This window comes from Dermacentor albipictus, chromosome 3 (genome assembly GCF_038994185.2).
Source record: "Dermacentor albipictus isolate Rhodes 1998 colony chromosome 3, USDA_Dalb.pri_finalv2, whole genome shotgun sequence".
In the NCBI taxonomy this organism is placed as follows: domain Eukaryota; kingdom Metazoa; phylum Arthropoda; class Arachnida; order Ixodida; family Ixodidae; genus Dermacentor; species Dermacentor albipictus.
The window spans coordinates 122,841,289-122,863,169 of NC_091823.1; the positions used below are offsets into that span (position 1 = coordinate 122,841,289).

General features: G+C 45.7%; 1 protein-coding gene across 1 annotated transcript in view; it reads right to left on the bottom strand.

The window, feature by feature from the left end:
- The window catches only part of LOC135909459 (ATP-dependent RNA helicase DDX54), a 47,291-nt gene extending 25,454 nt beyond the window's left edge, over positions 1 to 21,837 (bottom strand). Inside the window, exons 1-10 of the mRNA XM_065441451.2 lie at positions 21,598 to 21,837; positions 21,257 to 21,371; positions 15,077 to 15,147; positions 13,598 to 13,786; positions 10,435 to 10,622; positions 7,369 to 7,552; positions 5,053 to 5,184; positions 4,166 to 4,376; positions 2,136 to 2,270; positions 1,573 to 1,661 (exon numbers count right to left, since the gene is read on the bottom strand). Of these exons, the coding sequence (XP_065297523.1) occupies positions 1,573 to 1,661; positions 2,136 to 2,270; positions 4,166 to 4,376; positions 5,053 to 5,184; positions 7,369 to 7,552; positions 10,435 to 10,622; positions 13,598 to 13,786; positions 15,077 to 15,147; positions 21,257 to 21,371; positions 21,598 to 21,672 (1,389 nt within the window). The 5' untranslated portion in view covers positions 21,673 to 21,837. The remainder of the gene's footprint in view (positions 1 to 1,572; positions 1,662 to 2,135; positions 2,271 to 4,165; positions 4,377 to 5,052; positions 5,185 to 7,368; positions 7,553 to 10,434; positions 10,623 to 13,597; positions 13,787 to 15,076; positions 15,148 to 21,256; positions 21,372 to 21,597) is intronic.
- Between the last annotated feature and the right edge of the window lie 44 nt (positions 21,838 to 21,881).

Here is a 21,881-nt window from a genome sequence, read left to right on the forward strand (position 1 = left end):
CACATGCACCAGATGCTCAATATACAAGCATTTCTGGCATTCCAAATTTATCAGAACTTGTCTAGCACAACTAGAAACGGAACCCACAACTTTTTGTCCAGTAGCAAAAGGCTGTAGCCACTGAACTACCAAAGCAGGTACAGTCGCCGACCGATTTTCCAGACACCAAAAATTCGGACATGCCCGATTATTCGGTCAGCTTCGCGGCACCGCCATTCTCCCCTTAGACCATAATGTATAACAACTGCCAAAAATTCGGACACGTTGCAACCTTTTGTCTGATTTTTCGGACACTCCTTGAGCCAACTCGATCGCGAGCATCATGCACCGACTATGACCGGTGTATAGTCCGACTTGCTGAACGCCATTTTTGTTTTGAACAGAGCCTCCTTGCTGCCCCACGAAGTGGCACTACTGGAAATCCTCGCTCATCATCATCCTTTCTGCCTGGTTCGATAGAGTGGCTCTACAGCAGTTCCGGTTTCAGCTTAGTAAGCCATGTCAAGACAATCCAGCAGCTGATTTGTTGCTTCGTGCACGACGCTGCGAGCAGGCCACGTTTTTCGTTTGTGTGACTGGTGTCGGTACGGTGGTGTTTGCTTTGTGTGCTGTGTCGAGGTTTCGGTGATCCAACGCGGTGTACGGAAACATCACGTCAAGTGTCCAATGGCGCCGACAGTGCCTGCGCAGACTTCGCTGGGGAATGCCGGCAAGCGGGTGTCGGGAGGCCTAAGATTTGTCGCCTTCCGATGTGCTCCCTACTGACGCGGAAAATGTTCTGCCGAGACCTGCGCAGTGGTGGCATTGTGATTCCGGACACCGTCTTATTTGACAGTTTCACAGGTGCTGACACTGCTGTACTGACATGCGCAGAACTCGACGACGGCGAGATCATTCGTCAGGTTTCTGCTGCACCGCCGGACGATGACTCCGAGTCGGAAGATGACGCACCATGTGCTACGCTGCCGTCGCATGCGGAGCGTGCACAAACAGTGACTGTGCTTTCAGCCGCCTATAGTGACCGTACGACCCTCTCCGAGATTCAGGCTTATCTGATGGCACGTAAACGGAACAGTGTGCAACGGCGCATTCACGATTTCTTCAAGCCTACTGCCGAGCCCGAATAAGTGCGTGGAAATAAAGGATTTCATTTTTTCTTTTCTTAATCTGCTTTTTCGGACACCTGTTTATTCGGACATTTCCACAGTCCCCGTGAGGTCCGAATAAACGGTCGGCGACTGTAAAGGAAAAAAAGAAATTAAATTTGGGGGCTTTACATGCCAAAACTACAATTTGATTATAAGGCAAGTTGTAGTGGGAGACTCTAGATAAATTTTTGACTACCTGAGGTTCTTTAACGTGCACTTAAATCCAAGTATACAAGCGTTTTTTTCACTTCACCTCCGTCAAAGTGTGGTCACCATGGCCGGGATCAAACCTGCGATCTCTAGCTCAGCAGTGCAACGAAGCAGGTAACAGTGAATACTATTACGTGCATAAGGGAGGACATCATGTAATTGCTTTGTAAGCAGGTCTGGGAAATGACCACCTGACCGGAAAAAAGCAACATACCAGATCAGTCGACTGTTGCTGCATACACCGAAGCAGCTCCAACTCCTCGTCGATGACTGCCTGAGGCACTCGGCCACAGAGGCCACTTTCTGCAATAAAAAGGCGATGACACCGCCAGAATAGCAGAGCCATAGCTGCAAGCGAAGTTAGGACACTTCATTCCTCAGACACGGTATCGTTTTTTTAGTAGTTGATTTGCAACTCCACAAGCAAGGATGTAGCAGACCCTCTTTGGAGCAAATTTGATTGGACAGCAGGAAGCTTTACTACGAGTGGTATTTCGAAAAAAGCAGAGTAACCTTGGCACTCATGTTTGTCTCATTCTTTGCGTGTTGACGACCAAAATGGCTGCACTGACCACCAAAAAGGTGAATATAAAGGCGTAGAAACGCAGATGTATACGCGGGCAGTACGTCCTTGTGTTTGTAGCAGTAAACATGTCCCATAGCAAACACCAGTTAGGCCGAGAGCTAGTTCTGATACCGCAGCCTGGCCCATGCTGCTGATGAGCTGCTCGTTTAAAAGGATGAAGGGTCGAGAGGGAAGAAAGAAACGGCACATGCCTTCTGGGCTGGAGCCACTGTTGGAAAAGCACAACTCTCGTCCCAGGAACAAATGCAGGTCAAGCAGGTATGGAGCTTCGTCTGGTGCGACCAGGGAATACGCCGTGCCAGTGCGCCCCGCTCGTGCAACACGTCCTGAAATAGAGCGCGTGAAGGAATGAACCTCACCAAAACTGAAAACAATGAGAGTGCACGCCATGATTTTGATACTCGTTTGCATGAAATATTTTGAAATTTTAGTATGTACTGATAACTGGTCTAAAGCAAGTACAGTAGAACCATGTTCATACGTTAGGAAAAAAAAAATGCAAGAAAAAATATACCCGTACTAACCGGGAAAACGTATGATCCCAAGAAACAAAAAAATCTGGCAGACTCAACTGTAGTTGATAATTATGTAATGCAAAGTGTTGTGAGAATCGTTGCAGCACGGGGCGCTAACACACGTCGAGCTGGTGGAGCCTGAGCGGCTCGAGGCATGCGTTGTTGCTTTTACAGCTTCGGCAAACTCACATTTGTGCCCCTCAAATTCGGCCTGGGTCAGCAGCTTCTTCAAGGGTAGCACTTTGGGGGGAAGTTCTGACGTGCCCACTCGGTGCAATTTATTGCGACATGAGAGACGCCGACACACGCAATGAGCTGGCAGGGCTTGTGCGACTTGAGACGCACGTTGTCATAATCCTACTGCATAGTCTTTTAGGACTGCAAGGGGAAACCGAAATGAAATCTGAACTGGTGGGTGGTGCCGGAATACAATTCCACCAGAGCAATGCATGACAACCACTTCCCTCTGCCTACAGCAGGGACGGGCGTTGCATTTGGGTTGCCGAATACTAAGTGCGTGCAGTACACTTCTGTCAGCACCAGGCCCCACATGCTGTGAAACAGATTGGTGAAGACCCTCATCGCAAGATGGTTTGTGGGAATAGCTGTGAATGTGGCATGTGACGAATGGGAGGAGATTTGCTGCTAGCAGAATAGGAAACCGAGTGCAAGCTGGTGTTCAAGGTGAGGCGGGCGGCTGAGTATTGCGGGGAAGCTGCTGTGATGGGCAGTTACAGTTCACGATTGGCTGTGCCTAGTACCTTTTCTTGTTTACACAGGATCTATAGGTAAGAAAAAAACGTATTGTACGATTGCAGTCTGGTGATGTACTGAATAGTGTTCCTGAAAGATTGTTTTCCGGGAACATATGAACTGATAAAAAAGAAGCATAACTGTATTGGGTCACTTATCTAGGGATGTGTGAATACTGGAATATGAATTGTATATTGAACGGTCCAATAATTTGACTTGCGAATCAAATATCTAGTATTCAATTTCTTGAATATTCAGTTTGTCGAGCATTTCAAATATACAGCGAATGACTGGGCCATGGTCAGTGCCTTGACACACGCAGCGTTCCCACTGCGTGCAATCTCTATCTGTACAAGATTTGACCAGATATTTGAGAAGATTTTTGATCATATTCGATTATATATTTGGCTTTAGTTTCTTGATTCAATTTGAAATCTACTATTTGGTATTCAGACACCTCTACATTTATTGTGTTCTCAATTGCGAACGGTGGCACAGTAAATCGTACATAACGGGATCATATCTACGAAGTTCTACTATATGCATGTGCTTTTATGTTGTCAAATTCTTTAAAAGTTCTATATCGAATCACACAATTTATAAAAATAATTTAAGCTTTTTTTTTTGCAAGTTCAATATATGTGGGTATGTATGCAAAACTTTGCCGTTTCACAACATACCACCGACCTAATTTTGGATAGGACGAACTTCGGACATAACGGAGCTTTTTCCGCTGGATTATTATGGTTTGTTGTACAATAGTCGACTGTACCAGCGCTTACATTTACGAAGTGCACAGCAGGCATTCACAGATGCCTCCCTTCCAGCCGATTAAATGTCAAGAGAGCAACAAAAAGGTAATCTGCCAATCTAACCCCAATTCGCTGTTTTATAAAGCGATTCGTTGAGGCAAGCTAGAACAACAAACGGCACGGCACGGTAGCTGCACCTACCGACGCGGTGCACGAACAGTTTTGGCCGTGGAGGAAAGCTGTAGTTGATCACATTGTCCAAAAGTGGAATGTCCAGGCCACGGGCAGCCACGTCTGTAACCAGCATTACGGGTACCTGCTTCGCCCGGAACTTGGACACATTGATGCGCCGAGCCGCCTGGTCTAGGGTGCTGTACACGTATGTGCAGGACACACCTGCCTGCTCCAGAATCTGTGGTGTGTCGAGAAAAGGTTGAGGGAAGGAGGGACAAAGTAAATTTGAGAACAGTCAGCTTTCTAGCCAAGAGATGGTGAATGCGAGAAACACTGGTTTAACGGCAAAGCTTGAGCGTCGGCATCCCGATACCTGCATGCGGCATTGCCAGAAGAATGAAAACCAGAAACCAACTCTCGAATTTCCCGTGATCTCCATGGCCGCCAAAGATATCACTGGCTCTTTCAAAAGTCTACTGTTTATTTGATAAAGATTCTTAGATGCAACACTTCTCAAAACAATTTCTTGAAGAAGACCGTCCTCAGTGGCACAGCTGATGGAGCTACTCTAAAGGGGTGTTTTGTGCATCCTATGGTAGTTCTTTAGAGCAATAATGTCAGATTGCCATAATACTTTAGAGCAATAATCTGCAATTCTTGCCCCTCGTATATGTCATTTCATGCTTCTGTTTCTTGGCTGCAATGAGAATGAACTGAATTTGTTTGCACACGGGCACAACTGCTGCTGCGCAATCTGTTTGGTTACAGTGCAAACGGGCTGATTGACATCACAGGCCATGCTAATGACTTGTCGTGCTTTTACCAAATGCTTGGCATCTTCCCTCCTGCACACGACAAGCAATAGAAAAAATGTGACACTCATTACAGTGCTCCGACATTCAAATGTAACTCACGTCCCGTAGGTATTCAGCGTGGTGACGGGTGGCGACAAAGATGAAGGTGAGTTCATCAGGTTTGATGACGTGCTTCAGCAGGTGCAGCAGGATGGCTGTCTTGTCATTGTTGCGACACATGACGTACACTGTCTGGGGAGAGATGAGAAAAAAAATTAGTGCTGCTCTCAAAGCCATAGCAACTGATGTGATGGCAATAAACACTGTCAAATTTGCATGCTGTACAGTAGATGCTACAGATGCAATCTGACAAATATGGAGCAATGTCTATGCACAACACATTGACAAAGAGCAGTTCTGAAGGCTTGGCTAGCAAATTCAGCAACAGTTGATTCAATGCTTATTAAAAGTCCTCTTTACCAGAATTTTCAGTTTACGAAATTTTAAAGGAGTACTGACACAAAATTTCGAAGTCGAGTTAACGTGCGAGATCGATTTATATGGGCATATACACATTGTCTGCAAAATATCAACGGCAAATACAGCTTAGAACATATTTAAAATCAATATTAAAGCATGTGCGTGGAGCCAACTGTAAAACGCAGCACCTCACGACATCGACAACAATAAAGGAATGTAAACAACTGAGAAAACGCTACGTCATGAGTCTGCGCTGCTGTAGGGGCGGGCGCTGTGAGCAAGTTTCTTGCTGCTCAGATCGTCCTTTCTTTTCTCCCTGGTCATGACGCTGATCTCCTTCGCCGCTGAAGGCGGCACAAAAATTGCCTAAAATTTGTTTCGGACACGAAATAACTCATACAGTGACCTCGAAAGTGTGCATGTTACAAAAGGTTGCACGATATAGTAAATTGTTGGCGTGATTGTGACTCACAAGCGGTCAGCGCAGCTGCCACTGCAATCGTCACTGCAAAGCGGTTTGCCTGGCTAATGTGTTTTTTCATTGCTACCAACGGCACCGGGAAGACTAATTGTATTGTCACTTATGAGAGACGTAGATGTGCAGACGTTGATTGTGTTGAAGAATATAGATGCTTTATTACCAGCTGCGGACGGGTCACAAGGGCCGTCGGCCTTGGATCTGACGGCTAGCAAGCTAGGCTATTTTCCAGCAATCGCCAGCTCGCTTGGCTTGCTCAGCGTCGATAAGCGGCAGAAGTGGTCCGAGCTCGTGCGCGCCGCTTGACGCATAGAATGGACGCCGCTGAAGAGCAGCCAGATTTGTTCGTTTCATTTCAAGCGTGCCTGGTACGAAAACTGGCCGAACTAAGAGCAGTCCGATTATCTTCCAGCAAGACTATGTACCCCCAAGCCTGATGCTGTCGACTTTTACCTTGCCTGGTGTCCTGCTGCGAAACATGCTTCGTTCCCAAAACGCCCTCAACAAATGGCCCGTACTACAACTGGTGCATACGCATATTGATAGCTGTCGCTAGTCGCATTTTCCGAGTCGCTGCTTTGTAGTGGATTCAATCAAATTTGGTTGGCCACGTCGAATTCGGCAGCGACTACTGCAAGCAGGAAATACTCGCCGCTGGATGACGAAAACAAGGACGACGATGACGGAGAGGACATCACAAAGCAGGACCTTTAATAAAGTTTGTCCAATCCAATCGCAAAGCACGTGCAGACGTAGCAGACGAATGAGCAAGACGAAGCTCTCATGCCGGCGAGCGCACTGGCCTCCGCACATCAGTTTTGCGTGACCATGTGTCTAGCTGTGTTTACTTTCCTTCTTTGGCACATTTCGTTGCTCTTCAAACTGAAACTTAGACTGGTCGCTACAAACAAAACTCCAAATAATTACCTGTTGCGCTCTGAAGCCAATGCTGTTTCATGCGGTGATTACTGGGTCATTAGCTACTTATTGCAGAAGAAAAAACAAGTTCAAAAATTTTTGTGTCAGTACTCTTATAACAAACTGCGGTGCAGAACAGAATTATGGTTTATTACATAAGGCAGATTTCTGAACCAATACGTTCAACCAGAACCAGAGCAGCTTGCAAATAATTATTGAACACTACCAATTATACAAACAGATACACACAATATCCAGTAGCACTTGTGGCAACCAGCTTGGTTGTGGCCCCTGCCAACATACACTATCGCAATACACCAACACATGCAACTTTTACGCAATCAATAAAGTGCCGGCAAATCTTATCGATATATATTTGCTCACAAAAAAGAACACAAACTACAGCCAACTTCAGCGAGTGAGTCCAAGCTGGCTCCTGCAACAAGTTTTTTATGTCAGCTCCGAAAGGTATGCCTGGATGCCACCAGAAGAGATGCACCGTTTGCCTCAGCATTGAACATTCATCCTGTTAACGACTGTGTTAATTTGTGATGCAATACCTTTAGCTGTTCACTGAGCTTGTCCTCCACATCGAGGCGGATGAGCACAGGTTCGGACAGGCCCGCCCGGGCAAAGTCTACCAGCAATCGAGGCAAAGTGGCTGAGAAGAGAAGCGTTTGACGACCCTCAGGCAATCGGTGCAGGACCTCGGTCAGTTGCTCTTGGAAACCCATCTCAAACAGCCTGCAAATGTGGGACATTTAAATGTGGCACACAGCATAAACATTTCAACAAATGCACACATTCACTTGTTTCTTTGCGAAGTATAATACCCTCTCATATAAGAGCAAATGGGGCATTAGGAGCAAACAAGTAAGGAGTTTGTTCACATGCACGGTGCTCTTATTCGTTATTTGAAAGTTTAGAATATTCACACACCTCTACATATGAGCACTTCCTCACTGGCTGGTCAGCTGAGTGCCTACCACTTGTGGACAGCACTTATGTTACGAGACATTTAGTGAATACACGACTTAAGATCCCCTTGGTCACCAAGCCTAACAAAAACAGTTATCTTGGTTGATTCTAGACAATATCACTGCATCCGACCAATGACTCAGTGTCTGCCACTGCAAGTCTCTGAAAATTTGACCACTGTCTTCGACTCTCGTGACCCAGAAGCTCTGCGACAGAAGTATAGTACCATATTCCACTAGTTGCCATGATGTTCTAGTATGAGCATTCAAGGCTTACCATACAATTGCAATTGAGTCAAATGTGTACTTTTTTTGAGCAGCTCACAGCTAGCCAGGTGACAGCCAATGGTAATCTGCCCTTCCTCCACAAGTTCAAATATGCTTTTGAAGGAAGGGTCGAAAGAGGATTCTGCACTGCCCCAAAGCTAGCAGCCTGGACTGCCGGTAAAGCACAGTCAGGACGCACACAATCTTTGTCCATCATCGCATTGTGACACTATGCACAGTACAAATGCAAAATGTGTAACCATACCAAAATTTCAGTTATCTCACTGAAACGCAAGACTGAAAAAAAGTGTGTTAACAAGAATCCTCGCTCGTGGCAGAGTGAAGTACAATAAGAGCCAGTTACAGTTAGTGAGTGACGAAAAAATTCAAATGAAGTGCTGCTTTGTTATAGACGTGAAAAAAAAAGAGAAACAATACAGTACAATATAACCTCATATATACGATCCCATTTCATACGATTTCCTGGCAAATACAAAAGTTGACCTGATACAGTCACGGTTCTTTTTTTTATCAGTTAACTATTTATTGAGTGTAGCCTACAGGCAACATACCTGAAATATTCTTTTTTCTTGCTGAGTTTTGGTACTGAGTATGAAGCTTAAGACGAAATGTCTTTGGCCAACGCTAAATGACAAGCAGCAAGCATCATTTGTTGGTTTAGAGCAGGAATACAGTATGAGTAAGAGGTTTCGAACCACACTCACTTTCTTTTGAAAGTATTGTCAGAGGTGACAGACCGATGCAAAGTTTGCGGCAGCAGTGGCATCACACACACGATGTAAAGCAAATTAAATGTGCACCTATATGTCACTTGTGATGAGAACTGTTAGCACAAATTCCAAACGAAGCCATAGATGGTTTGGGGTGAAGCCACGTTCCAGTTTCTTTCCTTGTGTTTCCCCCATATTGCTCATAACATTTTCCGCAAAATAATTTTCCTTTTCATTGATTATACTTATTCTCAAGGTGTTTTGCACATTTAGATAGAATATAAACTTCTTTTTCCCTGTATTTAAAGGTGCTGTCATTAAAGGGTTAATACATACCCGGAAAATGTTATCCTTTGGCACAAACGCTCAATACATTGCTAAAGTGAGATCACATGATATGTTTTCTATCCATTAGGTCTCGTGTGGACAAGAAAAGGTGCGAGGCACACGCGATCGAGAACATTAAGCGCTCACTATGGCAGCTTCCCCGCAGTACTTGCCCGTTCGTGTCACGTGGAAATGCCGAAGCGCACTCACTTTCCTTTCCCGGTACTCACAAATTTCCAAGCAGGTCACTGCACGTCACATTCACGGCTATCACCACCAACCATATTGCGATAAGGATCTTGATTTATCTGTTTCACAGTGTACTGGCGTAGTGCTGCTGGAATGTATACCGCACGCTTTTAATAGGTGATAACCCAAGCGCACTGCCATTCTGCCTTCCCCTGCTACAGGTGCTGCCATGTGAGCGTCATGTTTTGATCCTGCAGCATCGTATTTCAGTGTCCCCCACCGACTCTATGCTGTTTCAGTTTCCCATCGCTGTGTTAAAACACTACGGCTATGGCTATGCAATAGCAAAACAGAGCATATGGTGTCAGAGTCTTGGGCTGCAATGATTCTTGCTGAGTGGGTACGTTAAAACTTCCCACCAACATACGCTGGATGAAGAAGCTGCTGATCCCGGCCGAATTCGCGGAGTGCAAACGTAAGCTTGCGGAAGCCACAAAAACGACACGCGTCTTGGGCCACTTGGGCCCCACCGGCTCGGCGTGTGTCAGCATGTCCTGTGCTGTAACGATTCGTGCAACGCTTTGAGTTGCGTATACTGTATTTCAGCTACAGTTTAGTGTGCCATATTTTTTAGTTACTTTGGATTGTACATTTTCATTACTGTCTCTTTCTAAAACTTGGTAACAAGGTTCTACTGTATTTAAGAAGGGGAAGACAGCATGACAAAAAATTTTCAGTGTATAGAGAAGGACAGAGAGCACTAGAGCAAAATGGGCACGGGACAAATTCCAAGCTGCAACTCATTTTCAAAATACATTGCATATCAACTGCACCCTACTGTCGTTAGTCTGAATCAATTAATACTTTGTTTAGTGCAAAACAACGGACATAAGAAAGATGACAGGACATCTGTTGTTTTGCGCTAAACAAACTATTCATGGATTCGCACCAACTAGCCCGCCAATGCATTGTGCCAGTCTGAATCAGCTGGGCCAATTCTCTGCCCTGCCCGACAGAAAAGAGGCCCACTGGTATTGGCCCACAAGTTGGGCCAATACCAGGTTGGTTGGCTCTGCGAGATAACTGTCCTCCTGAGTTTTTCATCACTGGTCAAAATGAGAAAAAGGAGGCACACCTGTCAGCCTCGTCGAAGACGACATATTTTACTGAGTTGAGACGCAGGTTCATCTCCACGACAATGTGCAAGAAGCGCCCCGGCGTAGCAATGAGCAGGTCAGGGTTCTCGTGAATGGCCTCAAACTGGTCCTCCATGCTGTCGCCACCCAGGATCACTGTTGACCGGAGGTCGGTGAACTTGCCCAGCTGTAACGACGGATGGACATTGCTGCCATACATACTGCCGAGAAGTGTCACAGAAAAACAGCACTGTCTTCCAATACGGTTGCGTCTTGTTAAATGGGGTTTGACACGACTGACAGAACTGGTTGAATTAAAAGACGATGCAGAAAAGAAAACACTTTTCAAACATACCATTACTTTATTTGACAGTACTTACCAGACTCTAATGAGCACAAAGTTTTTGTGGGTCTGAAGCAAAAACATGTGACATGACTATGTTGCTGGTATTTAGCCCGTAAAACATTTGTGAATGAGCTTTTGTAATGAGAGCGAAGTGGTGTCGTCACCAACCTACACGAAGAAGCTATGAAGAAACCTTCTGCAGTTGCAGTCTTGTTATGACACTGGCTCTAACAGTTGACTGTTGTCATTGCTGCGAATACAATATTGGTTTCATATCCAGTGCAGGCTATCTAAAACTCATTTTCTGAGAAAAAATGTACGTGTTAGAATTCGGTAAATACATTAATAATTTATCCTGAGCTGCCGTTTTCAGTTAGAACTCTGCCTAAGGCAGGCTGAAAATTTACATTTTCCTTGAGAGAGAGCCCCTTCTATGCATTCACTGTTCCCCGGTGCCACCAAGACAGACGTTGCAGCCATTGAACTCATAATAGGGGGTCGCCATCGATGTCCCGCATGTGCACACTGACCAGCCAAGTTCCCATCCTCCAATAGAGACCAGTTTCAGAACTGATCTAACGAAAGTCACGGCATGCAGAAATGTAAGGGTGCCAGCCAGGACCTTTAGTTGGCATTGAATTAACTGAACAATTTAATTAACTGGAGTTGCAGACTGGCATTGCAGACTGGTATAAACATGATACAAGATTCCCACTGAAACCTTTCCAAATCCTCATCACCATCAGCCTATATTATGTTTACTGCAGGACGAAGGACTCTCTCATTGGCCTCCAATAGCTCTGGAATGCTTCAGCCAACTTCATCTTATCCTTCTGAATTTTATAATCGCACGGCTAGTTAGCCCTCTGCTGCCCTCAAACATGTTTGTCTTTTTATGATGCCCTTACAATACTCTTATGAGTTAGATAACTTGCTATTTGTTCAACGGATTACACGAACTGGCCAACTCCATTTATTATTGATCTGCAATTCATACTGCCACCTTTCTACTGTTATACATAGAAATGTTTGCTCCTTTATTTGTTGCATACTCCTTAACTACCTTATTTCCCACATTGCAAACAGGAAGTGGGGAACAGCCACATGCCAGACACTTGCATTGTCCACAAAATGACTACTTAGACTTCATTATTTAAAATGTACCAAAACGCTGCTTCAATGAGATGTTCTGGCACAAAATTAGCCGAAGCAAGCTTTCAGTACAGTAGCAGCTTGCTTTAATACTATTTTTACTGGTCACGAAACATCTGCGTCACGCTATGGGAGAGCTTTGTACACTGCCAACCGTGGTTGCGTGGTGGTGTCACTGGTTCTGGGTGGTGCAATGGTCTGCTTTTTGTCATGGCTTTATGTGCTTGTTCTCTCCTTGAACATTTGCGGAGTCACTCAAATGGTCCTCAGGAGGTTGAAGAACAATGCCAAAGGCTTGTTGCACCTCAATGTCATTCTGGCTACGGAAGATCAGACGGAAAGGTGACCGGGAGCTTCTCCATGGCTCTCCAAACATTCAAGTGTGCTAGAAGCATTGTCACCTGGAAGACGTCATTCGTGGCAACATTTCTCTGTGTCTGACTTTTCTTGGAGGAGCATGCAATCATACACAATAATTTTTATTTATTCAATTGTGTGTATGACCGACACTTCACATGTCCTCACAAGAAGCACCCGCTTGTCCCTCGAGTGCTCAGAAAACTCCAATTGCACCGCAAAGCTTCACTCATACTTCATTGTTTCACGCAGCTGAGGTAAAGACCAGAATGTGAAATAGCCCTGAAAAGTGACTCAGAGACCACGTAAGCGTGTCTTTGCGACGGGGCCCAGTCACACTAGGCTGACATGACACTGATGCCGACAAGACAAAAGATGCCGAAGCCAATAACAATTGGCCATAGCAGCATCTGCTGTTGGCATTTATTCCATTGTTTTAGTTTTTAGATCAACAGCTCTGTGAAATAAAGGTGCCTTCGGAGTAGAAGGCAGGAAAAAGGGGGGAGCTGAATGCCCGAAGAACAGCAGCAACACACCTATACTGGCCAATCAAATCAGTCAAGAAGCATGTCGCTTGCACTGAATGTGCTAGTCCCCGTCGTTGTCTTCTTCCTATAATATTTAACAAGCTCTTTTCAAAGTCACCTCGTTGGTGCCATTGACACAGCTGCAGAGGCCTGTTATTCCGCCCTTGACTTTCTCCCTCCGAGAAATATCTAGAAAACAATGTTTTCTGCATGCATTCATTTTTTTAATAACTTTTTTAAACAGCACAGATATCTTTTAAAGCTTGCCCTTAGCACACATTTTTTCAAGGATACATTCATCTGCTTCAGGAACTTGTACTTATAAACTTACTTGAAGCAAATAACCCTCTTGCCTCATTTTATTATTAGAAGATGACCAATGGTTCCGAGACCAACGAGCAAATAATTTTTGCTAGCAGAATTTATTCATTTGTAAAACAACTTTGTAAAGCTTGACGCAACAATTGAAGAATTATAAAGCGAGTTAAAATTCATAATCCTTAGGGAAAATTTGGCAGAGATGGCCAGCATGCAATGTAGACGGCATCCTTATTCTGTGTTAAGGTGCCTGGTTTGCACTGGTTTGAAAATGGGGCCTACATTCATGAAACTTCTCTTATGCAAGTGTTTCCCGATTGGCCGATGTTCGGGTGCCCATAGGTTCCCGTGTAATAACAAGACGATCACTGAGGCAATGGTCAACCGTGAACGACACATAAGAAAACTCGTGAACATGGGCCTAGATGAGGAGGGTGAGACAGGAACAGGAAACATCCGCACCTCCTTGGCAAACTTGTGCGTCTGCAAAGCGAGCTCACGTGTAGGCGACAGTATGAGGGCACGGGGTCCTGTGTGCGGCGAACGGCCTCCCAATCGCTCCAGGATCGGCACCAGGAAAGCGGCCGTCTTTCCGCTGCCCGTGCGCGCCATGGCCACCACGTCCCGACCTTCCAACACCACAGGGATGGCCTGCGCACCACAGCAGCTCATGACGCATAGGGCACAGGTCAGGGTAACATGCAAAAGTTTGGGTACTCCGTTGGTCAGAGTGCCTGACATGTAAATCACATCCCACAGTTTGTACTGCCCAGAGGTGCATTATGTGTTTTTGTGAGTTGTGCTCCTTTTGATATTCCAATGCACTGCATCACATTCTGTAAAATGCACACCTGCTTAAGGCCTGGAACACAGGCTAGCAGTACACAATATAAATAAAATAATACTCCTTTCATGCCTTTTTCACCATGGAAGCACTGTTTGCAATAACATCCAACATCAAAAAATGAAATCAAATAGTGGGACTCAGCACCCAAAAACAACTTGTGTGCTACGGCAGACACCCTAGTGTGGGCTCCATCTTCAATTTCAACCCCATGGGGTTCTTTACCGCGCAACGTGATAAGCAACCACGACGGCAAAACCTATCTCTCGTCACATTCACTTGAAACATGGGTGCATGCGGTTGCACCTTTAGTAAGTGTTGAGAACTGCGAGTGATCAACAGTGGTCAAACAAGAGATGTATGTCTCTGGAGCCAATGTTTCAACCAGGGGATTCGTGTTCACCAGGTGAAAACGATTTTCCTGGCAGTACTTACACAGCTCACCCCCCCACCCCACCCCCCACACACACACTTTCATAATTGTAAAGCTAGTTTTCCTGCGAGGTGCTTTGCAGAACTAATGGCAGCATAGTCATTTTTGAAAACAGTGTCAACAAACAGAGTTTGCTTGTATTATGACACAGAAAGTGTAGACGTGGCTCTTATGATGAAACCATGTGTGAGAGATAAGCCACAGCATGTACAGCTTGCACTTTGTCTTCATTTATACAATGACCAGCACTTCCTGGGCAAATGTGCAGTGCAGGGAAGTTTACTTGCAAACTAAGAAAATGGTGTATGAGGGTGCGCATAGAGGTACATGACATGAAACAAGATGACAGTAGTTGTGGCAGCACTATCCTAACTACAACTCTCCCGTTGATTTTTTGAACATTTTGCATTTTCTCCCTCTACTCAGCGCATCCCATTATTTTCTTTCCTTGTGCAAGGGGGGAAGGGGGAGGGGAGAGTGAGCTATGTATAAACACTGTCAAGAACAGAAGATGTTGAGCAGGTGAGGACCCTTGATGAAACCTTGCCTTGAAATGTGCCTTGTTCCACCTCTGTTGATCCCTCACAGCTCTCCATTTTCCTGTGTACTTCTGTCCTGCTAACAACTGCAAGATGTATACTGCCACAATTCAATGCAGGCTTACCTTACGTTGGATAGGAGTTGGCTGTTTATACCCACGTTTCAAGATGGCTTTTAGGATAGCATGGCTGAGGCCTGCAAATGGAAGTAAACAAACACAAGATGAGGAACACAGAAATGACAAAGATGAGTAACACAGTGCTTATTTGGAAAGCTAACAGCCACCTTTTTAAAGGTGGCTGTTAGCTTTCCCTGGGTCCTGGCTACAATTTTTTCTTAAAAACTTTAGCCACACTGGAATGCGATACCTCTTAAAGAATATATTCACACAGGAACTTTTGAAAAGGACCGAATAATAATGTGGACATTAATCGTACACTGTCTACTTTCTCTATTACTCCTCAACACAATGTTTGATTTCACCTGTGGTGCTTCCAGCAGCAGTGCCCCAACTGTTGCCCTTTTGGGGGTGAACACATTTGGAATCTCTTCAAGGTCGGTACCTGACAAAGGTTCCCAAGGGCAACAAGGAAGTGATGACTGGTTGGGTGGGATGCACTAACAAGTGCTGCTGCACCATTTAAAAGAAATAGATTAGCAACTGAATTCTGGGATTCTGCATGGCCAAACCTGCGATATGATTATTAGGCACGCATAGTGGGGAACTCGAAATTAATTCTGACCACCCACCGTGCTTTAAAGGGACACTAAAGCAAAACACTAAATCAGTTTAGAATAATGAAGCATTGTTTGAGAACTCTGCAAGCAGTCATTTCAAAAACATAGTTTGATTATTAGATGAGAAAATGAAGGTCCAAGTATCACTATTTGAATTTCGCGCTGGAACCCGAGCGCCGGTACGTCAGCGTAACGTCAAGGGTTCCAAAGTATGTATTCGCATTTGGGCCGCGTTGGCTGAATAAAGGTTCCCGAAACTTGCCATGTTTAATATTTGGTTCCTTTAAAACACAATGTAGTCAATCTGTACCGCTATATACAATTAGTAGGCCCTGAAAGATGCCATCAAAATCCAAGACGTCACAGCCCCCAGGTGTGGGAACTTAAGTAGGCGTCGCCACCCACATTTCGTTCTTGCGCTTTTTCTGGCTTACCAAATGTCTTATCGTTGTAAGTGCTGTTTTTGGTGTTGTAGAACGGTAATTTACTGATGCAGAAGAAATCATTTTTCACTTTAATGTCCCTTTAATGTGAATCTTAATCTAGGTACACAAGCGTTTTTGCATTTTGAATCCATCAGAATGTGGACTTCACAGCCGGTATTGAACCAATGACCTTGAGTTCAGAAGTGCAAAGCCATAGTCACTAAGCTACTGCAGTGGATAATGTTTAATAGAAGATCGGTGGGATATGTGCTCGTGTGCTTGAGCTTGCGGTCAGGAGAAACTCATGATCGTGAAAAATTGCCCTATGGATGGTGTCTATAGGCTGCTCCAGGGGTGTTTAATTTGATAAGTGGGGCATAATTTCAGGTTCACATTTATTACAGTAATGGAGTACATTTTAACAGGTACAGAATAAGAGTGGTGGAACAGCCATTTCCCCTTTCGACACAGGTCCTGGCACAGACGAGAAGCAGATTTCGCGCAGCAGCAAGCACTTTTGGCGCAGCGTCCAATACAAGTGCGCTTACCATATACTGTGCAGATATTAACTCATATAGTCTATATGTTGTGCAGATGGATTTGTGCAAGGCTTACCCTGCAAGCATGGTCAAGAAAGGACGCAGTGCTCTTCCATACCGTGTAGCACAAAGGGCGCTACGGCAGGGTTCGTCGATAAGGCACCACAGACAGATCGTCAACAAATGCGTGTTTGTTAGCCCTGGAAGCAACTCAGTGCATCAGTCATGGCTTGTGGACAAACATTCACCACAAGACTGGCCGAGTATGCGCGCCTGCACTGAACTTGACACCATGCAATATACTCATGTCATGCGATGCACAATAGGGAATTTTTGAATAGGGGCCACAAAACAAAAAACAAAAACAAAAAAAAATGATAGTGTCAGTGCCACATCGCATGCGCGAGATGCAAATATGGTTTTGCGTTTGCGTCTGCAACACTATTTCACCGAAACAGTGCGGCGACACAAACTCGACACAAAAGTTTTGTGTCAACGAACATGGCAGCACCCATCGAAGTGGCAGCTCTCGCCGTGTACTACATTATTAACTATGCACCACATGCGATTCTGATTGCAGTGGCTCTTTTGCGAAGCCTCGTTATCACCCATAAACATCGAGAATGTTTATCTTTAATCCAAGAATGTGACATCCTCCTTCGCAAACTCCATATTACCAGGTGGGTTAGATGAACACCAAAGTAAAGTGCCAGCAAGACGGTACAGCGGCACTACATTGTACGTCTGCCAGAGAAAAATGCACAAATGATGAACCAGACGGCTCCGATAGGTCCACAGAGTTTCTCACTATAGAGTGAGAACTCTATTGGAGCAATTGGCCCCATTGCAGGTGCACTTCTCGAACCTGAGAACACTATGGGTGACAGCTCATACCGGCAACCCGGGTAACGAAGCAGCTGACCTAGCTGTCAGAGCAGCAAATAACCGGGAGGTGCGACTGCTCGACACGGATGACTGGCTTGAACCCATGCTCGCCAATCACGAACTCACGTAATTCTACATGGATTCATGCAGAGCGTAGACATTCCTAAGCATGATTCTCTCCCAGAAGCAGGCCACGACTATACAGCGGGTGCAGACGCGATCAGTGCTAAGCCCCCAAAAGGTTGGCGGAAATTTCCAAGCAAGAGTTCAAGCCTAACTGCAGGCACTGCAAAGTACTAACCACAGACCAAGATCACATACCTTGGGATGCCCATCCTACCCCCCGCCAATGACGCTTCTTCGGCAAGCCCCCAAGCTTGGGGTCTGGGAGTGTGCGATCAAGATGGATGACCCAGAATGCCAAGTCATGCTGGCAGAGTGGGCTAACTGCCTTGCGGCCATATGGCCTCCCCACTAGCTCCTCTGCCAGGGTCTCAACTACTAATTTACGCCTCCAATAAAGTTTACCTCTCTCTCTCTCACTATAGAGTGAGAAACTCTATGGACGGGCCCCTGCTTCCTTCTATGATGATGATAGTGGGCATTTGGTTTTGATTTCTGTTTTGCTAGCTGCGAAGCATTGACGATGGAGGTTTTTGCATGTATGCTTTGGTACAGGCTTGGTGCAATTAACCGCTAAAATGCTGTTTTGGCACAGGATGGCACAAATGCTCGCTCTCAGTGCAGTTTGGCACAGCTGTTTGACCACTGGACTAAGTAGCAAGATAGGGTGTCCCAAATATTAAAACTGTCGGGCGGACACCCTACATAGAGGCAATACGATAGGCAAGGCGTAATAAGTGCTGAAGAGAACAAGCAATTTTTTATGCAAGATTATTGCATAACATAGTCCTTGATGAGTGCATTTGGTTTGCATGTTGGTGGCAGCATTGTCAACAATTCACCATTTTCTTACAGTGTTAAAAAAAAAAAGAGTTATAGTGCCTCTTTAAATTATCACTCTTTCGACTTACATATAGATGGCCATCTTAACGTTGGCATGCTCAGTTGACTGCGTAGCAAGATGCGTGAAATGAAACGTGTTGAGAAGTAATGGGTAGCGTGGCTGAGGCGTGCAAATGGAAGGAAACAAACACAAGATGAGGAACACAGAAATGATCAAGATGAGTATAAAAAAGCTCATGTGGAAAGATAACAACCACGTTTACTGCGAACACACTGTGAATACTGCGAACACACTGGAGTTCGATCCCTATTAATGAATATATTCTTGCAGGAACTTTTGAAAACAACAATATGTGCATGTGCAAATGCTGATCTGACCAACGTGAACAAAAGTGCTGAAGTGAACCGTGCACATGATAACACCTGCATTTAAAGATGGCTGCGATCTTCCTGAATAAACATATGGCATTTGGAGTAGTATTCCTTTCATTTCTGTATCTTTTCGTTAGATTTTAATACCAAGTGCAATTCACCAACTATTTTCCGAAAGGTTGAACTGAAATAACAATTCAGACAAACTAGCAAACCAATGATGCACAGCAGTCACTCATGTGGCAAGTGTCGGGCTGCTGCTACAAGTATATCTGCAGGATCTGCAAACACTTTAGAAGGTCCCTTTGCAATGACATACACAAGCTGAGGATTAGTAGCTGCCACTAATGAAGTATGTAGTAATGGCGCATAAATACAGATGGCATGAAGGTTTAGTGAAGTCATTGCACTAAGGTTCGTAAACAGAATGAAAAATTAAAACATGTATTAGTTGAGAACAGCTGTTTTTTTGCAGGATGTACAATACTGGGCTTCTTCGATTTTCCACTTCTGGCTACCCGCGGGCTGCCAGAGCCAGCCAGAGCGTCTTCGTTTTTCTCAGGTTGGTCCGCCCACCGCGCTACGCACTTCCGCCGGGCGTTTGTTTTGCTCGTGCTGGACGGTTCTGGCTACCCGTGGGCTGCCCGAAGCTGCCAGGACGATTTTGGTCTGGCTGCTCTCTGGAAGTTCTCTGGCTAGCAGACGACTAAAAGAGGCGATGGGCGCTCGCCGCCATCTTTACGGGGACTTCACGGATTGCAACGCGGGCGCTTGAGGACTTAAATTTACCTCGCTCAGCCAACTGTCTACGGTCATCTTCGGATTTCCTTACTTAGCATTATCTTTTTAGGTGCTAACGCCCCGCTCCGCATCGCGAAGCGGTGTGATACGAGCCGTGGTGCGCCGTGGTGCGCCGTTTGAAGCTTTTGTGTGTGTCCCCTGATTGCTTCTTCGTGGCGGTGAACAGCGCCCCGCGCTCTCATGCGTGCATGTTATCTGCATCGTGTTCCACGCAAGTTGTAGATGCTCATTCACACATTGCGGTACATTTTGGGTTCGTATTTCTCTGGTGGCGTTTCTTTTGACATATCTCACGTATGTATATCTCTCCTTTCTTTGCAGTTAGCGAAGGCTTTGCAGCTAGCCAGTGTTCGCTCCATCTCTCCGTCGTATGCTTAGGTGGCAGCTCGAAACTGATATGTGTTTGAACTGCAGGCCGTTGATCTAAGAATACACTGATTGCACTCAGTACATTTAGACACACGTACATTGCATGGCTTATTGCTCTCGTGATTGCGGCCAATGTTGTTTTTTGTGTGGAACGTTTCGCTGGTCACAGGCGACGTGCATTTTCACGCACCAGACGCGTCCCCAGTTCCTTAAAAGAGAAGCACCATCAGCCGCAACAAACTTTCTGAAATCGAAGCCCAAGCAGGTCGGCGCGAAATTTTATGCGTATGAGACGTACCCAATAACCTGCTTTTTCATGTCTTGTGATGACACAACGCTAACTCATCAATGTCGCCGGCGGTCGACGTGATCGCTGCGAGCAGGGATCCTCCAGCCATCGCTTTCGAGTATACAATCACGATTTCGTGTCTTGTCATCCGCCGCGTCGGAGGCCATCTGTTGCGCTGCGCAAGGCGAGGTTGGCTGAGTACGCGTCCTGCGCCGAGTCGCGCGAAAGTGATCGTATCCCTGAATGCAAATATATATTTTCAAGCTGGCAACGCACAAATGGGCCGACTACGCCGAGCGCGCACTGGCCTCGCCAGGCGCTGCCATGCTGGTAGCATGTTTACATTTGGCCAGCTGTACCGGCGTTCGATTTTGCAAACTTCGGGCAGGTTCGGGTTGTCTTGGGATCCCAGCCCACGTGACTTCCTGTCAGAACCGGAACTGGCTGGCTGCCATCTGGCTGCCAGTGGGCGGCCAGAACTCCGAAAATCGAAGAGGCCCACTCACATATGACCTATCAGCCGTTAGCTGTGAGAAATAGTATGGCGCGCAGAAAGAGTAACAAAAGTACGTTCAGCCTCTGCCACTTTTGTGTAAAATGTCAGGTTGGTCATGAGGGGAAACTTGAGCTCTACATTTCATAAACGACTTGGCCCGCTGACTTCTGCTTACAGTTATTTCGCTTGCAAGTTACACAGCCACGGCCGCCCACGACTCCCACTCCCGCATATGTTCGGTGCTCTACACCACGAATAAGCAGTAGATCGAGCAGCACGCTACATGTAGCTTGCTACACGGCGAACTGAGCATGGCAGTATTAAGAGTGCCAACGACATGTAAACCAAAAGCGTGATCTAGCTTGTCAACAAGTCGGGCACACAAGATGTACGCCAAGACTCTGCGGCCGTGTTCTTTGCTCACCCATGGCTTGGAAGCCACCCGATTTCTTCTTGTTGGCAGCAGCCGCCGCGTCCAACTTCATACTGTCGAAGTCCTCCTCCTCTTCCGACTCGTCATCCAGGAACGACTGTGCAGCCTGCGTTCAAATGCATGTCAGGGCACGGATGATAGCCGTGTTGTTATGACAGTGCGCATTCAAAGCAAACTAGTTTAGTCCCGGCGGCAAGACATCACATCAGCCATTTCGAAGCACAACTAAAAACGTTGTCAAATAGTTTCCCGCAGAAATTTCGTTTGTTTAACGCAACTTGCGCTGGCGGATTCAACATCGCACTTGCAAATACCAAAACATAAGAACTCACCTCTGTGGGCTGCTGTTTCTTACGCGGTTTCGCGTCATGCTTCTTTCTGGGCCCTCTTGACTTTTTCCCCGTCATGCTTCAGTAAAACCGAGCAACTACACCGAACTATAAACGCTTTGCCTACCCCACGGCGACCGGCACATTGGAACGACACATACAAGTAAAACACGTGTGCGTCGTTAGAATACTCGTCTCAGGCACTGTGATAGGAGCCGTCGGAATAGTAAAGCCAATTATACCGACGGTAGCTGTGAAATCAAGTAACATTTTTATTTTCACGTCTT